Genomic DNA, 20,447 nt, shown 5'->3' on the forward strand with positions numbered 1-20,447 from the left:
TGCCGCTACTTGTGTATGGACCTGCTCCGTCACTTCCTTGAGGTCGAGATATCTCTTGCCGATAAACTTTTGGATCTGAAGCTCGAGATTCGGACTCGTCCAATGTTCATGACTATGATCCTCGAGCATTTCTGCGGCGAGGTCGGGCCCGATTCCAGCGTCTTGGATTAATAACTGGGATTCGTCTCGGAAAATTGACATTTGCGTCCGGAGCCTTTTGCGGAAACGAGAGACTTCCCGATCATGGTGTTTCAGGAGCTTGATCTTAGACTTTGCATGTTTTGCCCCTTTCAATGCCCCAAGACAGAGCGGCGCTATTCCAAGAGCCAGTGAGACGGGGTCCATCGCTACATGGCCCAGCGGATTACGAAGATGGAAAGACGGGAGTTCACCGGGCTTTGGGTAGTTATGAGCTGGACAGATCCTTTACGCGCTAATCCGCTAATCGAACGCCGCTAAAACACATCAAGCGGCTATTGGCTTGCGCAACTCGACGCCCTCCTGCATTGTGCATGGTCGGGACCAGCATAGCCCCCACACTGCCACCATGCGCAAGCAAGCCGCACGCAAGGCTCTGTGGCTTCGTCAATATCGGGTCTCCGCGTGGTTCCGGGAGGGAGGGGCGTAGCGTCACAGCTGGAAGACTTGGAACCTCATCGTTTCTCGATTATGGATAGGTACGTAAATTGCAATTAACACCGTCACCTGCCACTCCAACCGATCCTTCCTTAGGTCCAGCTCAATTCAGGTATCTCCATTATGGGTAGCGAGATCAAACGCTGGCAACAGTCCGTGGTGCGTGATGGCAGCACGGAAACTTCGTCATCCAAGCGAGACGGATTTACCTCACGTCTCAGCAAAGCAGCGTGTCAACTATTCCATCTCTGTCTCGACCAGGGTGATCTTGGAACCATCGGACCCCACCGCCGTGAGCTCAGTCGCGTCTATGGATACTTGCAGCTGTGGTGCGATGGTTACGGTGCGCTGACCGGGGACCTTGACGTTGCCCTATCCGAATCAAAAAGGCTGCGACGTGACACCTACCGTCTGTTAGTGAGCATATGTCATATTATGGCGGATAGTAGGTGAATATGGATTCTTACGAGGCTCCATTGGGTTCTAACTGCCCTCAGGGATGACTACTGCGCTCTCAGTCGACCTTGACAACGACTGGCAGCGCGGGCTACACAATGAAGCGGCCCGGACCCGGGATCTAATCGAAGAGGCAACGTTTGCCAATGGCGGCGACGATGGCAGTGATTCGGGGAGCGACTCTGGAAGCGACACGTCGTCCGTAACAAGTGACTTCAATATCGAGGAGATCACAAAGGATCTCAAAACCGATATTCTTTGCCTGGTTGAGTTAGGTCCCAGATACAAAGAGCCCATTCGAGACAGAACTGTCGAGGAGCAGCCTGTATTGCCATCGCTAGCAATGAACTGGGATCCGGCCGAACACCTAGCGTCCCGCATACGACACCGTTATCCCGATGGAGATGCTCTCTTGGCTCATGTCTTCGGCAAGATGAACTGGGAAAGGGCCAAAAGATTATATGCCGCGAGAGAGGCGAACGCCCGGGCAGTCGAACGGCCATCAATACAACTTGCCGCAGCGTCCGAGGCAAAGGGAACCGTAGTTGCGTCCGACTTTCACGACTCGGGGCTTGGGACAACATTAGCCTCGCCAACCTCTTACGCTGAGACGGTCCTTTCATACCGAGGCACGAAGGGGGGATCGATCAGCGTCCCGCAGATCCCCCCAGAAGGGATGAAAGGACAACCATTTATTTGCAGCATATGTGGCTGCGCCTGCCAATTGCCGGAGGCCAACTGGAAGTCATCCTGGAAGTAAGAACGCTGTTTCCTTCTTTTTTTCCTTTCTGTCTTTCCTTTTTTTTTTTTTTTCTTTTTTGAAAAGACCGGCGGTTCGGCTCACCTAACAGTGCTAACGTCGATGGACAGGAGACATGTTTTCTCCGACCTTGAACCCTATGCCTGTGTCATGGCAGAATGCAAATTTGGCCACGTCCCCTTCCCGCACAAGTACGCCTGGATACAGCACCTCAAATTGGAACATAATTTCCCTAGCATCTCAAACAAGATAGCATGCCCTCTTTGCCAGGAGCACATCGGCAGCGAGGGAATAGCCCATCTAGCACGGCACCTTGAGGAGATCTCATTAACCATCCTCCCGACAAACACGGAATCCGACGACGAATCCGACGGGAATCCGGGGGAGGGCCCGGAGGGGTCAAAGGATGGACCCAATATCCCCGACGGAACATTCGCGAAGTCCCCCGAGGATCCAACATCATCAGAAGGCTCCCGAACCCCTGCAACAAGCAAACCCGGCGGGCAACACAACGGACCCGCGTGGTCCCGGGCCATTGCTTTGTACGATCTCAAGCCTGCGCGAGCGAGCGAGCTTCCATTGGTGAAAGGCCAAGACTTATGGGTCCTAAAATTAGCGGAAAGGGCCCCAGGTGCAGCCTGGATTCCAGCCTTAAGTGACCAAGGACAACGCCAAGGTTGGGTGCCACGCTCGTATGCAAGGTTGATAAGGAACAACAAGAGTCTTGCCGAAGGCGATGGCCCAGAACTGCCACACCCAAGTACTGAGTTTGAATTTCATACTCAATGGGGAGAGAGCTACCAAGCTGCCTTGCCTTCTGCATATCCGCCGCTTTCTCCTATTCAAGAACCCCGGGAAAATATCGGAGTCAGCAAGTTAGACGGTGCAGGGGCAGATGAGACCAGTACGACAGGCAACGCAAATGACAGTGAGACCGCGGTTCTACCGCATCCACTTGATGCACCGGAAGAGCCGGGGGGAGGCGTTGACGAGAGGCCAAACAATAGTCATTTTATCCTATTTGAGGATGTTAAATACCACTTGGTGAACGTTCCACCGAATCCACTCGGTGCACCAGAGAACCCAAAGGGAGGCGTTGACGATAGGCCAAACAACGGCGATTTTGTCCTGTTTGAGGGAGTCAGGGACGACTTGGTGTACTTCCCACCGCTGTTTGATGATACGGAAGCACCACGCGCCTCGCAAGAGTTGTCGGAGGCAATTCATGGGGATGGTCCGCGCGAGGACTCAAGACACCCGGTGCCCTGGTCGCTGTTTACGTGCCCTGAACCAGGATGCAACTTCAGGTCACGCAAAGAAAACTTGGAGCGTCACCGACGGAGGCACGGGTATGACGGAGAGGGTTGGGCTTGCATGGAGCGTGGTTGTGGCACTCGTTGGTCGACCAAGGAATTGCTGAACCAACACCGAAGCGAAACGCACGCAAAACCCGAAATTGACACCGAGGCAGAGTTCCACAAACCTAGGCCTGGAGTAAGCAGGGAAGCAGGGAGCTCGTCTTCCTCGAAACGAGGGCCCGGCGAGGACAGCGATATGCAGGCGCTCTTTCGATCATCATATGGAAGAGTGACAGGAAAGAAAAAAGACATTGGTTAGCGGCGTGAGGCAGTAATAAGGGCCGGCCAGGGAGCTTGAAAGGAGCTACAGGCTGCGTGTGTTCAGTGTATGTGATATGAAATGGGGTGCTGTAGTTGCTGCTGGAGTTCATAAACTTGAGTACTCTTTACATTTTCTTCCACGTATAGTCTGCATCTATTCCAGGTTAGTGTTTGTATCTATAACCTCCTCCATATTTGTACTTACCAGGATGGATCGGAGGCTCCTCGATATCTTTCCTAATCGCCCTCTTTTCACGCCAACGACACCCCGGAAACCGCTTGTCCCTCTCGTCCATAGCTTTTTCTAACCCCGGAAGTTGATCCGCCTTGGTCAGACTCGTCATGAGTTGCGGCTCTCCCAGCGGCAGTTTATCACCGCGATCGACTTGCCATAGGTGGTACACCTTGCCATAAAGCTCAACCACCTGCTCCATCTCGGCGGTCTCGGCCTTGTCCCATAGCGCCTGGGGCACGAGCGCCGAGGGTTGCGGCATGACGAGCATGCCCGACTTGACCTCGAAGACGTGGCTGTGCCACAGGCGGCGCTCCTCCCGGTCCAGGGTCTCGTATAGGTGCGGCTTGATCATGTACTCGATGCCGATCAGGCGGGCCCCGGGCGAGGGGCTGTCGTAGAGCAGACACTGACGCACATCCTCGGTTAGGTGGCCACAGTAGTGGTTGGCCTCGACGACGCGGGTTGGGTCGGATGCGTAGACATGGAAGGCGTTGAGGTGGGCGCAGATGTTTTGGAGGGGCGAGAAGTCCTGGGGATATTAGCACCTACCTATCCTTGGTGCATTAGGGTAGGTGTATATCATTGAAACCTGCCTGTGTCATGGCGGCACCTGTTTCTAGGACTGTGCTTTTTGTGCTTCGTGGCTCGCCGGCCACTTTGGTCTCAGCATCTCGGTCTTTTGCCTGTACTGTGGACTCCATGGCGTTGTTGCAATGCTGGTTAATGACTCGATGGTCACAGGGTAGCTTCTATGAACCTGTACTCTGGCTGTATTAGAACACCGCGGGCAGGTTGTGAGATGCCAGCGTTTACACAGTAGTCTCAGTTGTCGTCCGTCATAAATGACGTCATCATCATCCACATTCCACTCGGCGGGTGTCATGATTGAGAAACGCAGCTTCTCCAGGCAATCGGTCTCAACCGCATCAGCACATCCACCACCCGATGATCTGACATCCGTAAAACACCGAGGGTGTGCATCATATTGCCGACCGAGAAGATGACCGCTGAGCGTTGCTCCAGCTCCTTAATCAAACGTGGGCGGCGACGACACTCTACCGTCCCGTTCCGGCCTTCGATTTCCGAATTGGGCGCTGATGGAGATGATCGTGTTGCACGACGACAAACCCCAGCTGCCACAAAACCAATCTGTTGATGTCAGTCCTGTTCATTTCGGGTCTTGCGGTTTTTTGCAGGCGGGCGGGCACGGCCCGTTCGGCGGCCAACCACAGCGAACGTCTGCGCGGGGCTCCTGAACTGAGCCTCTGAATCTGCAAGTCGAGACAAACCTCCTGGAAACGGGGTTCGTCTCCACATCGATACGAAACACCGAATTGTCCGCGAACCCCGCGCGCCAGATCGTCAAATAGGGTAAAACACCAGCTGATCAGGTCGGTTCAAGTCAACATGCATTCGCCATTTGCCATTAGGAAATCAAAACTCACAAGTTTGAGGGGGGTGGCCGGCAGGGTCGTCAACAGCTGAACTTGCGTTGCCCCCGCTCCGCGGAATCCAGAACGGGTCCATTGAGCTGCCGTGCGACCCTGGCCTCGACTTTGCTTGGCCACTTTCATGACCGGGGTCGGGGTCGAGATGCGCGTCAAGCCGCAACAGGCCCCATTGGTTGCCTTGTGCTTCCCCGGCGTCCAATTTTCTGCAACCTGCGATGCCCGAGAAACGAACCCGAGAAAGTTGCGGGCCAAAGCGGCCAAAGAGAGTGGACGCGTTGCCCGTTGTTGTCCTCATACAATGGGCTCTGATCCCCGGAGGAGGTTGAGTTGTCCTCTCTTCATCAAACAACGGACTGACACCCTTGGCCTCGAGTCCTGAGGGACGGTCGGATCACATCACCCTAACTCGCCCCCTTAAAGAGCCTTGCCGGCTGCCTCACCTGCCGTGGGAACACGTCCACCACGACAGCCCCTCCGAGGGACGACGCTACCCCTCCTCTACCAACATCGCCAATAGCCATGGGCAACAGCAACAGCTCGGAGAGCGGCGGCGACGATGAGAACGTCGTCAACTGGGTCGCCCTTGTCATCTCGCTAGTCGCGCTGCTGGGAACCTTCGCCCAGGTCTTCCAACAGTACATTGCCTCGGCCGCCGGGTATTCGAACTGCGGCGAAAGCGTCATGGGAAGGTGGCACATGAGCAAAAAACGAAAATTCCGGGCGACCGAGCTGCGTTTCGAGGTCGAGTTCGAGACCCCCGTCTTCTTCGTCTGCCCGACCACGAATGAAAGGGGCCCTATCAAAAATCAGCCCATCACCTTTGTGAGCGGCACACCGGACAGCTTGCGAGACACGAGGGCATTACTGCCCCAGGAGGAAGAGGCCCAGCGCCAATCGCTGCAAGAGAGCACAGTACACACTGCCGACAATGAGAGGGCCTCATGGGTCGTGCTGCTCTCGCAGTTGCAATCCATGGAGAAGGAAAGCCAGCAATGGCAGCTCGATCATTACAAGGCAAACCCGCCTCAGGCACTGCCCCCCGTCGACTTCTTGAAACACACGCTCGCCGTCGCCCTGCAGGCTAAGAGACGGAGTTGGGATACCATGCCCGCCAGCGTCAAGAAGCCCTACGCCACTACCACCATGTGCCACCTCCTCGAGATCGTCGCTATGATGGGGATATACTGGAAGGAGTTTGACCGGTCACGGGAGCGATACCGGGCCGAGGGGAACGGTTATATCCTGACGGGCACCAACGTCCCCGATCTCGGCATCATGTTCACCCTCCAGGTTACCGGTAAGAGCCGCTTCCGGGAAAATAGGGTGATCCCAGTCGACGAGGTCAAGGAGCTGTGTTGCGGCTATGTGTCAACCCTGTTTCAAGAGAGCAAAGATACGCGTAGGGTCGAAGTTCTTGACACGGAAAACAAGAATGACAAGGACACCAAGGACCTGAGTTTCCTCCAGCTCGGCAGTATGGACGAGATCGCTGAAACTATGGTCCTCATCGAGTGCAACACCGATACAGCCAAGTATTTCCGGTCTCCAGAGGCTAAGCACGGTCATCTCTTCCAAGGTACGCGTGCCTGGCCCTCTATATCCCTCCATTCCCCCACCGTTTCTCTAGGTATTAACCAGTCCAATCAGTCCCCTTTGAGCTTGTTGGTATGCTCGGCAAGACCCTCCATATCCGCAACAGCGGCTTTCGCATGCTTCCAAACCCCACACCATACCACTGGGATAAGAACTTTTTCAACATGCGGAGGCTGGTGAGGGAATACTGGAAAAAGATCACCGATACGGACACCGACGTGCCCTGGAATGAACAGATCCAACAGTTAATGGAAGATTCCGACATGTTGGTGCGCGCCCTAGATGTGGATAAGAAGTCCAAAACTCCCGGATATTCCATGCCGCTACTCAACACCCTTCACGATGTCTTGGACCAGTGTGACGATTTCCTCAAGAAAAGCGACCGGGATCTTGTGCGTATGGTTGTCCGCGAACACTTCCAGGAAGTCATGAAGATGATCAACGATAAAAGCGGCGCCGAATCGGATTTCGACACCAAGAGCGCGCGAAGCGGCGGCGGCAAGCAACTGACAGAACACTTTGACGAGCTCACGGCCGCCAGCCCGGAGCTGCGCCAGGAGGCCTTCATGGAGCTGTACTTCTTCAAGGTGCTCCGCCAGGTCCGGGCCCGCGCTGTCATGTCATATGGGCGCCGACAAACCACCCAATACGCGCCCTCGGTGCATTCCCCGGAGCCCTCCTTCGACAGTGAGGCCGAGGCCAAGCCGTCCGCCCCGTCACCCCCCGCCTCTGCCGCTCCGTCTCTGCCGATATCGCCGGCCGTGCCGCCGGCTCACCTCAGGCACGAGAGGACTCATTCGGCTCAGTCAGTCCCCATGCTGAACGTCCCGGACCACGGGCCACACCAGGACCCTGAGGACGAGACGACAAAACTTGAGTCAACAGCGTCGGCCATCTGGTGTACTCTCGTGCTGAGGATGTTGTGTTGGTTACTGCTACACGATTTCAACAAAAAAGACGTGCAGATTTCCAAAAGTGAGCTGCTCGGAAGTCGGCTGCCGGTTTATATCGCTTAGCTAGCGTATCAGGGCGGTGTGGGTGGCGTGCGTGGTGTTGGGACGCGGGAGAGAGCACACCCCCTTGGGTTGCCCTTATGTTGGATGCTGGAATGAAACACGGCATATTCAGGTAATCAACTCCGGCGGTCGTGTACTTTATTTACGTTTCATTTTCCCAGGCAGCGCGCCAGAATACCCTTCAGTTGTTTACATTCTGGCGTGCTTTTGAGCATTGCAAACCATGATCAATTTACCATCTTCCTTGGAGACCTCAACCTCCCACCTTTGCCAGTAGTAAAAAGGGAGTGCGAAAAATACTGGCACCCAAAAAAGCCACCTGCGCTTGGGCCCTTGACAGCTCAGGAACAAGCTGCGCCTGCCATTCGCCCTGCGGGAGTCGCAATGCTGCAGCTGCCGGCCACCCAGAAAGCTGGATGTGGGGCTCGCTAATGCTGAATGAACTGGCAACCATCTCCACCTCCCCCACTCGACTTTCAATGGCTCCTGAGCTCTTCCATCTCCAGACATGCCGACATACTTCGTACGAGAGGAAGCAACGGAGCAAATCGAAGCTTCTCGGTTGGAAACATTGGATGCCCCGTTTGGGAAGAGCGCCAACTCATCACTATGATGTCGTCCATTCCAACCGCCTGACCCTCCGTGGAGCGACCCCCAACCTCCGATGACTTCCGTCCCGGGTTCGGTGGTTGGCACCCCTCGACCGCCAATTGCAGCGGCATGAAAGACCTCGAAAATGCCACCGGATGCCCCGCAATTGACCCCGCCCGACCAGTGATCAGGGAATGATGCGGTGAGCGAAAATGGTGACCGCCTTGACCGCCAACCGCTTCGAACGTTCTGGGAACTTGGAAACAAGCCCGCGGTGGTTCGGATGCCTGCCGGGTGCCCGCCCCTCGTTTTTTGCCGATTCAAGCTGGCGGGGGGGGCAGGACGCAAATGGGTCGACGACGTGGTGGGGTGTTCCGTGCTTCATGCCCGACCCCAAACTATCCAATCATGCCACCAGCCCTGCATGCAGCAGCGTTTGCTTGCCAGCATGGCATCGGGAGGCCTGAAACATTCTCGATTTGGCGCCGCCATTTATCCCAAGAGGTGCCCGTTTGCCGGCGGTTTTAGGTTCCACAACACCAACTTAATCTCGACGCCTTTTGCGCTCCTCGATCTTCAGAGATACAAGACAAAGTCCCAAGGTTACCACACATAGGTTCCAGCAATCCAACACTCGAAGCCAAGGCGCGCGGTTACCGAGGCATGAGAAGCCTGCAGCTCATGGCTTGAACGCCCAACCACGAGAGTCGAATCACAGTCCCACTCGCTTAACACAACCACATCGCGCGAAATGCCGGCCACGGAATTCGTCACCATTATCAATAACTCGGGGAAGGTTATCAGTACGGTAAGAACACCCCTTGGCTGCTGCCCCAGGGAGTCTGGGGCTCATGGCACACGCCACTGACGCTGCGCAGGGCAAGCAGCTAGTCGGCCTCTTCAAGGAGGCGCAGGCAGCGTACCGAGACCGCCGAGAAGCTGGGAAGGCCGAACGCGCCGAACGCGCCGGGATTCGGCGGGCCCAGACTTTTGATGTGGCACCACGCGCGGATTCGTACTTCGACAACTACGACTACGGCGCCGGGGTTCCAGACGACGGGTCCGGTCGTCGGCTGTCCTACGATGACGATGCTCGCTCGCAAGCCTCGTCCCGCCATAGCCGCACATCCCGGCGATCGCGCCGCCCCCGTTCCCCAGACCGACCGCTTGCGCTCACCGAGGGCAACCTAAAAACGCACTCCGAAGTATCAGCTACAGCCCCATCCAAGGTTCATCGAGCACCATCCGTCGCGGGTGCGCCTCGGGACTTGGCCCTCGCCATCCGGGCGCCGCCCCCACCCGAGTCGGCCCCGCCGTCATCAGCAACCCCACCTGAGCGTCGCCAGATCATCCACCGCCCGCGCTCTGACCTCGGCGTGGTGAAAAAGAAGTCAATCGATATGAACCTCGCCTACGGTGACATTCCGCCCGACCTCGAGTCCCGCGTTGACCTCGACCCTGTTCACAGCGATGGGGGAAGGGAAACCGTTGCGTTCGAGTCGGACGATCCCCAGGCGGCTGAAGCAATAACCTTGATGGACCGTATCGAGGAATACCTCGAAGAAGCGCATTGCGTGCAGCACACTGCATCGTCCATGATCGAGAATCTGCAGCGCAACCCGGAGGCCGCGGCTGCTGTCGCCCTCTCTCTCGCGGAGCTGAGTACCCTAATCGGCAAGATGAGCCCCGGCTTTCTGGCTTTTCTCAAAGGCGGCAGCCCCGCCGTATTTGCCCTGCTCGCGAGCCCCCAGTTCCTTATCGGCGCCGGCGTAGCCGTGGGTGTCACGGTCGTCATGTTTGGCGGGTGGAAGATCGTGAAGCGCCTCGGAGCCACGGCCGGCCCAACCAGGACACTCGAGACGCCGTTCGAGATGCGCCCCATGTCTGTCCCTGCTGCCCCTGCCCCCGCCCCTGCAGCCATGCAGGAGAAGGCGCTGCCTCCAGTACCTGGCCCCGCCCCGAGTGCCGCCAGCTATGACGAGGCACTTGTGTTGCGCGAGGTTGAGGAGCTGAGCTCCATCGAATCGTGGCGCCGTGGCATCATGACCGGCCTCGAGGATGAGTCGGCCGAGGTCGAGCTCATGAGCCGCGAGGCCGAGCGCGCTCTGAAGGAGAGGCACAACCTGGATCTGCCCGACGAGGTCGAACCGTGCGACTCCGTCTCGCAGGTCAGCCGGGCCCCTCGCGAGCGGTTGAGTCGGTCTCATCGCAGCTCCCGCAGCAGCGCCGGCCGCAGCCACCGTGAAAGGGACGGAGAGACGCAGGTCTCGGAGCGGCGACGCAGCTCTGGCAAGAAGGACAGAGACGGCGGCGCGAGCGAGGCGGGCAGCGAGCGGAGCCACCGCAGCAGCCGCAGCAGCCGCAGTCACGAGGGATCCTCGGTATCGCGTTCATCGAAGCATTCCAGGATCACTCTTAAGGTTATCGAGGAGGGTGACGACGACTCGGCCAGCGCGGCTGGGAAGCCGAAGGAGAAGAAGCGAGACATGATCAAGCAGCTGTTCAAGATGAAGAAGGACAAGGATGACCGCGACCGCGCTGTTTCGGTGATGGTTTGAAGAGGATTTGCATTTGTGATGATTTCTTTGGTTTGTACTGGGCTTGCATGGGAACTGGCGTTGGGGGATTCAAGACTATTTCGAGCATGGCGGGCAACGTGTGTGCCCATGTTGAAGCCAGGATGTTAACTTGCCTTGATAAGATACTCTACAAAGCAAACACATGTCACACTTAACCCCACCCTCTCTGCAGGGCTTCGTCGAGTCGCGGCAGAGGGGGCCGATCTGTGCGTCCGTACCTTGTCATCATGTCAGCGACACGGGTGTAAGTTGGATCTAACCATAGTTATTAATTTACATGTTCGCCGACCTCGTACCTAAGCCAATTGCCCCTGCGCGGCAACAACTCCCTACAACCGCATTCTTCAACTTTGCCCATTCTGGTATGCGAGTTGTTCAAACAAGTCGGGGTGGGGTGAGTCGGTGTAACGTCGACCTTAACTTTCACAAGGATTAACTAACTGATCCTTCCCCGGCAGTTGAACCTCCTCGGTGCTGCATTTGCACCGTCCCGTCTGCTCGGGCTTGGACAGTGGTGGGAGGGCAACACAAGGACAGGATCGGAGACATCAAGTGGTCCCTGAGCGAGGACCGATCTCTTCAACCCCTTATCCCTGTCTACGGGATTCGGAGATAAATTGCTCGAGCGGACTCTTACTCGTGCATATTCGTCCCGTCAGCACGCAGCCGAATCCTTGCTGACCTACCGCAAAGCGAACCCCGGCAAAGTAGCATTCATAAAGGCGGTGGGGTTCAGGCACCATTAGCGGTTGGCCGTCGATAGCGAAGAATCTCACCGTTGGCGAGCCTTCTCCTGGATTTACCTGGGATGTGGGTGCGGGGGACCAAGAGCAGCCGCTTCCTTCCTGTGAATCTGACGGCTACTTGGTAGAAATGGCGCTCTAGATGGGTCCAACATGATTCAGCAACGCAGCTCTGCTTGGCCAGGTCGAAGCATTGGCTAAAAGAAATCCTGAATCTGACGCGCGTTGTCGGGGACCTGTTCCTCATTGTTGCATCCGGCAAATACGGAGCTAACGCCGGTGTTAACACCAGATGTTCGCAAGACCTAGACAGCTCCTCGAGACTGCCGGAGTCCTCGGACACCCGAAACCCCTTTTGTTGGGGCAGAGCAACGCTCAACCCTGGACGGAAAGAACAGTCTGGGGGCTCACTCGGTCGCGTGCCGCGTAACGCCTGCCCACGCGGACGAACTGGCGGGAAGGATCGCAACTTGGCAGACGTGAGCTATAAGTAACGACCATCCCGCTCTCTACCTCACTTCATGGGATTCATATCACTTACAACACCGCCATTTCAACCGCATCTTCAACTCCAATAATTTCTTCGACCACCAAACCACTTACCAAAAGCTTTATATCACCCCACCCAACTGCACGCCATGGGTTCTCTGTTCCCGACTATTGCTCCTGGAGCAGAGGAGGGCATGAAGGCATACGTGGGCCCGTCGCTGTTCCAGCCGCACCGTGCTCGCCAGGCCATCCGGGACGCCCACGAGAAGAAGATCCCGCCCCTCATCGGCTACTATGCTGGTCTCAGCTCCGTCCCCATCACGCGGTTCGTCGCCCCGATGGGCTACGATGTCATGTGGATCGACTGGGAGCACACCTCGTGCGGTGTCGAGACCATGACGACGGTATGCCTTTCCCTCTCGTGATTTTGAGAAGCGTGACTGACAGCTGCAGATGGTTCACGAAGCAATGTTCATGAGCGGTGGCCGCACGATTCCCTTCGTCAGGTAAACATCACATCGCAGAAACCCCTCTGCCTTCGCTGCCCCTCAGCTAACACATTTCCGCAGAGTCCCTGGTCACGACCACGCGGCCATCGGTTTCGCGCTTGATGCGGGCGCCAGTATTGTTGTCCCCCAGCTCGAGACAGTCGAGCAGGCCAAGCACGTGGTGTCGGCGGCCAAATTCGGCACGCGGCAGAACGGCACCCGCTCGGCGCCCCCTTTCCGCATGGTGCCCGGCCTGACGGACATGGCGGCGGACGGCAAGCGCGACGTGTGGCAGAACCTCAACGACCAAGCAGCCATCATGGTGCAGATTGAGTCGCTCGAGGGCATCAACAACCTGGACGCCATCCTGACTGAAGTGCCTGACATCGACGTGGTGTGGCTCGGTAGCCTCGACTGCCGCATCAGCATGAACCTGCCAGCCAACTTCGGCCAGGGTGACGAGCCCGAGTGGCTGGCCGCCGTGGAAAAGTTCAACAGCACCCTGAAGAAGCACAACAAGCCCCGCGCCGGCTTCTGCCTCGGGGGTGGCGAGGAGTTGGCCAAGATGGGCGAGGACAACGTGCTGCTTGTGCATGCCGCCGACGTCATGAAGTTGTATGAGCTGGGTCCCCAGCTGCTTGCCGCGAGGCAGGCCGTTGCCAAACAGTAATGGTTGGTCGGGAGGAACAGGGTTCTTGTATTACCGCAACTTGAATAAACCATAGACTTGGGTGTAATGATAGAATCATGGCTTTTTACTTTATTATTCTGCCACCCCTGCGTAGCCCCATTTGAGCAGCCTAGACAACGACAAAAAGTTCCGCAAACTTCATACTATTCCTGTGCCCTGTTTGCTTCGCTCGTAAGCCCCACAAATACCACCAAGACGGCCGCATATGCCGCGGTAGTTGACAAGACATGTATATGCTCGTCCAAGAAGCAAGCCACAAGGGCCCCGAAGATGGTGACGAATACAGTGGTGGATATCAATGCAACGTATAGCCCAGTTTCTAATATCATCAACGACATAGGGCCAATAAGAAAGCCAGCACCAACGGCCGAGACCAGGAGCCGGCTAAGGAGATTTCTGTACCGATTTTCGGTTCGGGAGGGGACGACGGCGCTCATATGGCTGTCCCACTTCCGTACATCTCGAGCATGCCTGCCCCTGAACTGACGTTGCGTGGCCTCTCCAATTGCCGCCTCGAGAATGATGCGATCTAGTTTTTTCCCGCCTGTCATGCGAAATGGGTCGCTGCTCGACTGTTGGTTTCTTTTATCCATGTCGTCGTAGTCTTGCAGGCCCTGGACTGCATCCGTGGAACCTGGGATTAGTCGCTTGTCGTGGATATGTATGTTTGGAGGGTAAAATTACCATATCTATGAATATCATCTTCCCAACAATCCTCAGCCCCTATCTGCTCATTGTCATCCGCACCCCCATTTTTATTCTTCTGATGCTGGCGATTCCAGCTTACGTGCAGCTCGCCAGTTTTCTCCCACTGCCCTATGTGACGAGCCAGTCGTATCCGCAGTTGTACCAAGTACATCCGCTGCACTTCGGCAAGGTTGACTTCGAAGCTTTCTTCGCCCTGCTTCGAGGACATGAATGGCCAGGGCTTAACTTTTGTAACAAGATGTTGCCCGTAGTGCGTCCAAATCCATTTCTCGGGCCTGTCAACATCAAGCTCATCATCGTTTGGCGGATCCTGGATAGAAGAGCGGGCGGACCCAGCTGCGCGTGCGGGACGTCGTTGAATCGGAATGTTGAGCTCATCCCGTGGTGGTGGAGTACCTTTGCGGTTGGATGGGCGGCTATTTGTTCTCTGGATCTGATAAGACAGTGCAGGGCCGATACCAGCCTCTTCATCGACTGGCTGATTCGCCATGTTACCGGATACGTTTGCTAGTCCCCTACAATGTCGGTCTAACCGTTCAAGAAAGGCTATCCCCGACAAGCCGCGGGACCTGCCTAATAGGGGAAGACGCTGCCGGTAGTATATTATCGCTCGATTGCCCCGGACGGTTTTCAGGCTTCCGAGCTTTCAGTTAGCTACACACACATCCATTTAATAGCTAAATCCTGCCAACTCAGTGGCATAAGCACCACAACCTCTCGTGTTTCGTTGCTGCGTAATATCCAATCAGTTGCGGCTGCAGAGCGTTGCATTGCAGGGGCTAAGCCACATGAAAATACCCATTTTCATAGGTATGCAGCTTGATTATTATGTGTCATAACCGAAAACGCTGGTGAGGCCTTAACATGCCTCGACATAAGAGGGATACTTTTTTTAAGTCTTCGGCTCGCCTCAGCAACTTCTTGTTCTCACTGGTATGAAATATCTTTCCACCAGACACCGGCCTGCTTTATTTGGACATTGAAGAAATCAAAAAAGCTATTTGGAATGACCCCCTCGGGAAGGCCCAGAACAAGAGCTTGCGGATCGTGGCGGGAGCCTTTAAGTCTACCCCCATCCGTAACCTCGAGACAGAGACATGGGTACCACCATTGGACTTGTACCTAAACAAACGGCTTGCAGATTTCGAAAACCGACTCCAACGACCCGATCTGGACGACGGTCGAGGCGGCAAGAAGACGGCGGCGAGCGTTGTCCTCACCGCCTGCCGCAAGATACAGCAGAGACTTAGCTCGAGGAGGGGCAACAGGGGCCGACCGCGAACCTTGGGACCTCAAGGGCCTACGGCGGTGGAGAGAGCCGCGGGCACGGTCATGCGCTGGACGGGGGGAATCGTTGATACGAACAGGGTAGTAGAAGAGGCTTGGAAAGCGAGGTGGTTAAAGGAATGGGACGGCAGGGCAATCACCAGGCCGGCGGACGACTTTGACCATCAGCAGGAGACGCTATTCCGGAACGAAACCCTAAGGAGGCACGACGGTCTCAGCAAGGCGAAGAGCTCACTGCTGATTCAAATCCGGACGGGAGCAATAGGCTTACGGGACTTCTTGTTTACACGGGGAGCCCCGGAGGTTCTGACTCCTGCCTGCGAGTGTGGCGAGGGACGAGAGACTGCCGAACACCTGGTAGTGTGGTGTTTGGCCCCACCGTTGACTAGAAGATGGGAGAGAACTGGAATTCGGACACGACGAGACTTTTACTCTGTTCTACACGGCATCAATCCCACGACTGCACGGCTCGCGAGGAGAGTCCTCGACTGGCTGATGGACTCGGGGAAGCTGCCGATGTACAACTTAGCTAGGAGGCTCGAGCTGGAAGCGGCGGCCTGAAGCGCCCCCGTTCGGAGGCCAGGAGGCCTCCTCTCTTTGTATACGCAGACTCAACAGAACGCATCGTTCCTTGATTGTTGGTATGGGTTTTTCACCCGGCCCGGGAGGGCACGGTTTTCCTGTACACTAAATAGCTGAGGGTCCAGCACGCCCTAGGACATAGCGGAGTATGAATAATAATATTTGGAATGACCTCGGCGGTTGCTCTCAACCTATCCATCAGCATAAATGATGAACCGCCACGTCTATGGTTGAGCTTCACGGTTGCTGGCGAGAAGTACCGAAAGCACAATCCCCCCAAGAGCATACAACTAGGGGTCTGGTCGTATTGCATCCGCCTCGACAGGGCTAATTACTTCGGTATTACGTTCGATAAGTCGACCGAGGCCGAAGAGTGGTATCAGAAGAGATCTTGGAATATGTTGTTTGAGTATGAAGGCAGGACGACAGTCTGGATCCGTCAATCGTTTACCGTCACGCAACTCGACAGCCTAAACCTACCGCCACCGCTTAACAGCAGTGGTGGTAAAAAGGCGCCAGGTGGGAGCATCATATCCGTGGCCACTTCCGAAGATCAGGAGAGGCGTGTAGTCAAATCGATCGATAGGTGGGGTGCGAAGGCTGTCCAAGAGATGGCGAATGTGAAAAGGAGAGCGGACAAAATAAGGAAAGGGGGAAGGGTGTAGATTTTCGGGATAGATGAGGACCAGGTGTTCAGGCTTGTCTACTTCATAACCGGCAGGTATTGTGGTTTGTAGGCTAGGATGAGTTGATACTTTCATTTTGGGTGTCTGTTCTGAAACTTTTCAGAGGGTTACCTCCCACGGTGGGTGCGACATTTTGCCTACATGTGGACGCCAGCGACAGTACAATATCAACTGCGATCTTAGTTTCTCTCCAGCCCATCGCTCCCCCGTCTGATTTCTTCATCAAATCTTCGCCTTTGCCGACTTCACCTTCCACACATCCCCAGCCCCCCCATTCCTCCCAAACATCTCCCTCAAATCCCCAACCAGCGCCTCGGGCTTTTCCCACGCCGCAAAGTGCCCGCCCTCCGTATGTAGCTTCTCAAACACAACCGGCCCTAGCGTGCGCCCCCAAAGCGCAGGCGGAACATCCAGATCGCGCGGAAAGATACTAAACCCCAACTTCACCCCACCAATCCACCGCCTTGTCCTCTCCCCCACCGGCCGACTCCCGTGATAGCCCTCATAGTAGATGCGCACGCTCGCCGCGGGCCCGGCGCGCGAGAAGAGATAGCAGCTCACCCACGTGAGCACCTCGTCGTCGGTCCACTGGTAGCTGTCGCCGTCCACCCACTCGTACAACTTCTCGTACACCCACGCCAGCAGCGCCACGGGCGAGTCGGCGAGCGCGAAGCCGAGCGTGTGCGGGCGCGTCCCCTGCAGCACATTGTACCCGATGCCTTCGCTCCAGAACTCGCGGCTGCGAGCTAGTCTGGCGCGTTCGGTCGGGGTGTGGCGGTGGAAGAGGGATTGGAGGTAGAGGAGTGGGTGGCGAGACGCGGTAGGTGGGAAGGCGCGCAGGAAGTTGATGTGGCTAGCTAGGAGGTGATTGGGATAGTCAAGGGCTAGGAGGCGTGTGATGGCAAAGCCCCAGTCGCCGCCTTGGGAGACTAGGATAGTAAAACACATGCGGGTTAGTCGGCGGGTTACGGAGGTATCGTTGGGACGGAGAGGGGGACGGTGAGTACATACCGTATTTGTCATAGTTCAGTTGTAGCATGAGTTTGTGGACCGTCTCGGCGTATTGGCGGAGTCCAAAGTCTGGTTTCTTAACCCCTTCAGAGAAACCAAAATTGGGCAAGGAGGGAACGACGACGTGGAAGGCCGGCTGCGAGGCATCTGTAGGTTCAGCGAGGAGAGGGAGCATCTTGATCGGCTCCCAAAAGCCGCCCGGCCCTGGTCCGGAGTCAGAATTAGTTAATGACCAGGCTGTATCAGCCTGTACGTAAGACGATGGCAACTCACAACCGTGGCAGAATAACAGCGGGATCGCATCCGGCCGGCTACTTTTGTGATGAAGGAAGTGAATTTCGAGTTCGTCAAAGCCATCAACTTCGACCGTGGTTGTAAAGTGTGGAAGCTGGTTGAGCTTCGCTTCGTGTTTCCGCCAGTCATAACCGTCTTTCCAGTAGGCTGCCAGCCTTCTGATGTCCTTGAGTGGTGTGCCGTATTTAGAGTCATCACTGAATGACACTGCGTCGGGAAAGCTGGCTAAGGAAAGCTTAGTCCTGAGCTTCTCCAGCTCCGTGTCCGGAATCTCGATTTGGAAAGGTCGTATGTTCGCCATCGTGTGTCAAGTTGTGGAACTGCAGTCGCAAGTTGCGACGTCAGAATGTAGGAGGAGGGCAGCAATATAATAGATTAGATCAATTGAGGGTGATTACAAATCTAGGAACGCCCTTTCTGCATGTGCAAAACAGGTCACATACATGTATTCGCCAGGGCGTTTAGCATTGACGTCAATGTTAATTTGAATACCACCTGTACCCCTCTCCCCCAACGCCGTATCGTTAGAACGCAACCTAGGTACCTAGGTACCCTTAACTCCCCTCCCACAGCCCCGTCATCACGACTTGAAGATGGCCCTTTTGCTATACAATGTTTTTTTACTATTGGAACGGCATTCCTTCTCCACTTTCCCCATCTGGGAGGGTTATGTGGCCGAGATCCAATCGCCGCGGGTGACATCTTGGCGTCATCGTCTTGGTCCCTAGATTTCGGACCCTTCAGTGGGCAGGAGCTGGAGTTAGTGGTCCGATGAATGGGCACTAGGTGTCGGGATACCGTGGAGTCTCTGTGGAATGACCCCGTGCACGATGTGGGAAACAAGACATGTGGTTCGGGCATGCAGCTGCAACCCCAGACATCAAAACGACACGCTGAGAACAACAGGTAGATAGTTCACACAAGGGAAGACCCGAAATGGGCCTTATATACGATACCGATATCCTCCAAGACAACTGAGAGGAAAGCCGTTCATGTACAGGCCAAGTCGAAATTGAGCCGAGAGTCGAACCCAATGTTGATGAGGAGAACATCAACTCACAGTCTCGAAGCACACACAAGGAAATTCGCACTATACACCACAATCGCACAACATGAGCACAGAGTCACCGCAGATCACAAACACTGGGAGTAATAGTCGTTTTGAAACCGGCAGGTTGAGCCCGCCTGGCAGCTCTGGCATCCGTTCCAGGTCTTGCCCGCGCATTGGCCGTACTTGGCCGAGGCGCACGCCGCGGGGCCGCCCTGTGGGCCTACCAAACAAATAAGAGGCAAACCGTCAGTACGGACAGGAAAGCCAGTCTAGGGACCGCTCTGGTACACCCACCTCCCGTCAACAGCACGGGCGTGCCAATCTTGGTGGTCTCGTCGATGCTGCACACGTTGCGGCAGCCGCCCTGCCGCCCGGCCCCCGGGTCGGTGCTGTTGTAGACCATGTCGATCCAGCGCACCTGCATGTAGGCCTCGCCGCCGACCGACATGTTGCCGGACCAGCTGCCGCCGTCGCTCCACGTGTTGAACATGACCTGGGCCGGGTCGCGCGGGGCCTGGAAGGTGATGCGGCTCGCCAGCTGGCCGTTGACGAACCATGTGCTGCTGCCCGGGGTCCAGTCCATGCGGTACTCGGCCCAGTCGGTCCAGCGGCGGCCGTTGGGGAGCGTCGTGTTGCGCGTGGCACCGGGGATGTCGCTCGTATCGTTCCACGCCGGCTGGTTCGTGTACTGCACGTACGAAGCCGGGTCACGTGTGAGGATCTCCAGGTCGGCCTCCTGCACGAGGCTGATTTCATCCGCCTCCGGCGGCGGCCGGTAGGTGAACATGGCCGTGACGGCTCCCGCGGCGCCTCTGGTCCGGGCTTGCATGCGCACTGAGAGGAAATGGTAGCCCTGGCTGACCGACTCGAATTCGGCCGAGGACTGAAAGTCGGCATGGCGGATTGTGCGGAGGGTCATGTGCGTCATTTGCGGTTGCTCCTGGTCGTGCTCGATGTAGATGTTGTTGGGGCTGTTGACCATCTTGACGGTGGCATCGTTGACCGTGCTGTCCCCCAGTCCAAGGAGTGCCGTGTTGTTCCAGTTCATGATGGCCCAAGAGTTGGTAAAGAGGTCCGGGTTCGCAAAGAAGTCGCTGGAGGGCTCCGCCTGGGCATTGGCCTCGAAGCTATCGATGGGATCCGGCACGCCGGAATATTGGTGGAGAGACCGGAAATCGAAGAACTGATGATGTGAGAAGAAGTTGGTCACTGTGGCGTTGGTGTTGTAGCAATGGCAGTTGGAGTCGGTTGTTAGGGGGTGAGTTCCTTGGACTGTCGTTACCATGGATGCCGCAGCAGCCACAAGGGCGAGACTTCGGGCCGAAGCCATCGCCAGCTACGATATGGTGTAATGATACTGGAGGAGCAGCTTTGCAGCAGTCCGACCCTGATTACAGTGGTGCTCCGTTGGCCTAAGTACGAAGTACTGCGGTCTATTACTCCAGTCTGTTGAGAAATTTTCTTGGCTGCAGGTGCCAAGG

The 20,447-nt window shown here is 56.2% G+C and overlaps 8 protein-coding genes across 8 annotated transcripts; 4 read left to right on the top strand and 4 right to left on the bottom strand.

Annotated features, from left to right (window-relative positions):
• Positions 1 to 759: 759 nt before the first annotated feature.
• CHGG_09544 (uncharacterized protein) lies at positions 760 to 3,469 on the top strand (the record flags this gene model as incomplete). Its single annotated transcript, XM_001227470.1, has 4 exons — positions 760 to 1,081; positions 1,155 to 1,633; positions 1,795 to 1,848; positions 2,102 to 3,469. 4 exons carry the CDS (start codon positions 760 to 762, stop codon positions 3,467 to 3,469), a joined length of 2,223 nt encoding a protein of 740 aa, XP_001227471.1.
• CHGG_09545 (uncharacterized protein) lies at positions 2,795 to 4,407 on the bottom strand (the record flags this gene model as incomplete). The annotated part of the gene is made up of 5 exons (XM_001227471.1): positions 2,795 to 2,869; positions 3,296 to 3,335; positions 3,601 to 3,619; positions 3,677 to 4,235; positions 4,396 to 4,407. The coding sequence occupies 5 exons, from the start codon at positions 4,405 to 4,407 to the stop codon at positions 2,795 to 2,797; spliced, it is 705 nt and encodes a 234-aa protein (XP_001227472.1).
• Positions 4,408 to 5,676: 1,269 nt separating this feature from the next.
• On the top strand, positions 5,677 to 7,766 carry CHGG_09546 (uncharacterized protein; the record flags this gene model as incomplete). The annotated part of the gene is made up of 2 exons (XM_001227472.1): positions 5,677 to 6,733; positions 6,805 to 7,766. The coding sequence occupies 2 exons, from the start codon at positions 5,677 to 5,679 to the stop codon at positions 7,764 to 7,766; spliced, it is 2,019 nt and encodes a 672-aa protein (XP_001227473.1).
• A 1,039-nt stretch (positions 7,767 to 8,805) lies between these two features.
• On the top strand, positions 8,806 to 10,915 carry CHGG_09547 (uncharacterized protein; the record flags this gene model as incomplete). Its single annotated transcript, XM_001227473.1, has 2 exons — positions 8,806 to 8,959; positions 9,195 to 10,915. 2 exons carry the CDS (start codon positions 8,806 to 8,808, stop codon positions 10,913 to 10,915), a joined length of 1,875 nt encoding a protein of 624 aa, XP_001227474.1.
• A 1,402-nt stretch (positions 10,916 to 12,317) lies between these two features.
• On the top strand, positions 12,318 to 13,326 carry CHGG_09548 (uncharacterized protein; the record flags this gene model as incomplete). Its single annotated transcript, XM_001227474.1, has 2 exons — positions 12,318 to 12,572; positions 12,721 to 13,326. 2 exons carry the CDS (start codon positions 12,318 to 12,320, stop codon positions 13,324 to 13,326), a joined length of 861 nt encoding a protein of 286 aa, XP_001227475.1.
• A 164-nt stretch (positions 13,327 to 13,490) lies between these two features.
• On the bottom strand, positions 13,491 to 14,545 carry CHGG_09549 (uncharacterized protein; the record flags this gene model as incomplete). The annotated part of the gene is made up of 2 exons (XM_001227475.1): positions 13,491 to 13,994; positions 14,135 to 14,545. The coding sequence occupies 2 exons, from the start codon at positions 14,543 to 14,545 to the stop codon at positions 13,491 to 13,493; spliced, it is 915 nt and encodes a 304-aa protein (XP_001227476.1).
• Positions 14,546 to 16,832: 2,287 nt separating this feature from the next.
• Positions 16,833 to 18,216, bottom strand: CHGG_09550 (uncharacterized protein; the record flags this gene model as incomplete). The annotated part of the gene is made up of 3 exons (XM_001227476.1): positions 16,833 to 17,539; positions 17,622 to 17,825; positions 17,895 to 18,216. 3 exons carry the CDS (start codon positions 18,214 to 18,216, stop codon positions 16,833 to 16,835), a joined length of 1,233 nt encoding a protein of 410 aa, XP_001227477.1.
• An 833-nt stretch (positions 18,217 to 19,049) lies between these two features.
• On the bottom strand, positions 19,050 to 20,296 carry CHGG_09551 (uncharacterized protein; the record flags this gene model as incomplete). Its single annotated transcript, XM_001227477.1, has 2 exons — positions 19,050 to 19,186; positions 19,261 to 20,296. 2 exons carry the CDS (start codon positions 20,294 to 20,296, stop codon positions 19,050 to 19,052), a joined length of 1,173 nt encoding a protein of 390 aa, XP_001227478.1.
• Between the last annotated feature and the right edge of the window lie 151 nt (positions 20,297 to 20,447).

Source organism: Chaetomium globosum, genomic scaffold, assembly GCF_000143365.1.
Source record: "Chaetomium globosum CBS 148.51 scaffold_6 genomic scaffold, whole genome shotgun sequence".
Lineage (NCBI taxonomy): Eukaryota > Fungi > Ascomycota > Sordariomycetes > Sordariales > Chaetomiaceae > Chaetomium > Chaetomium globosum.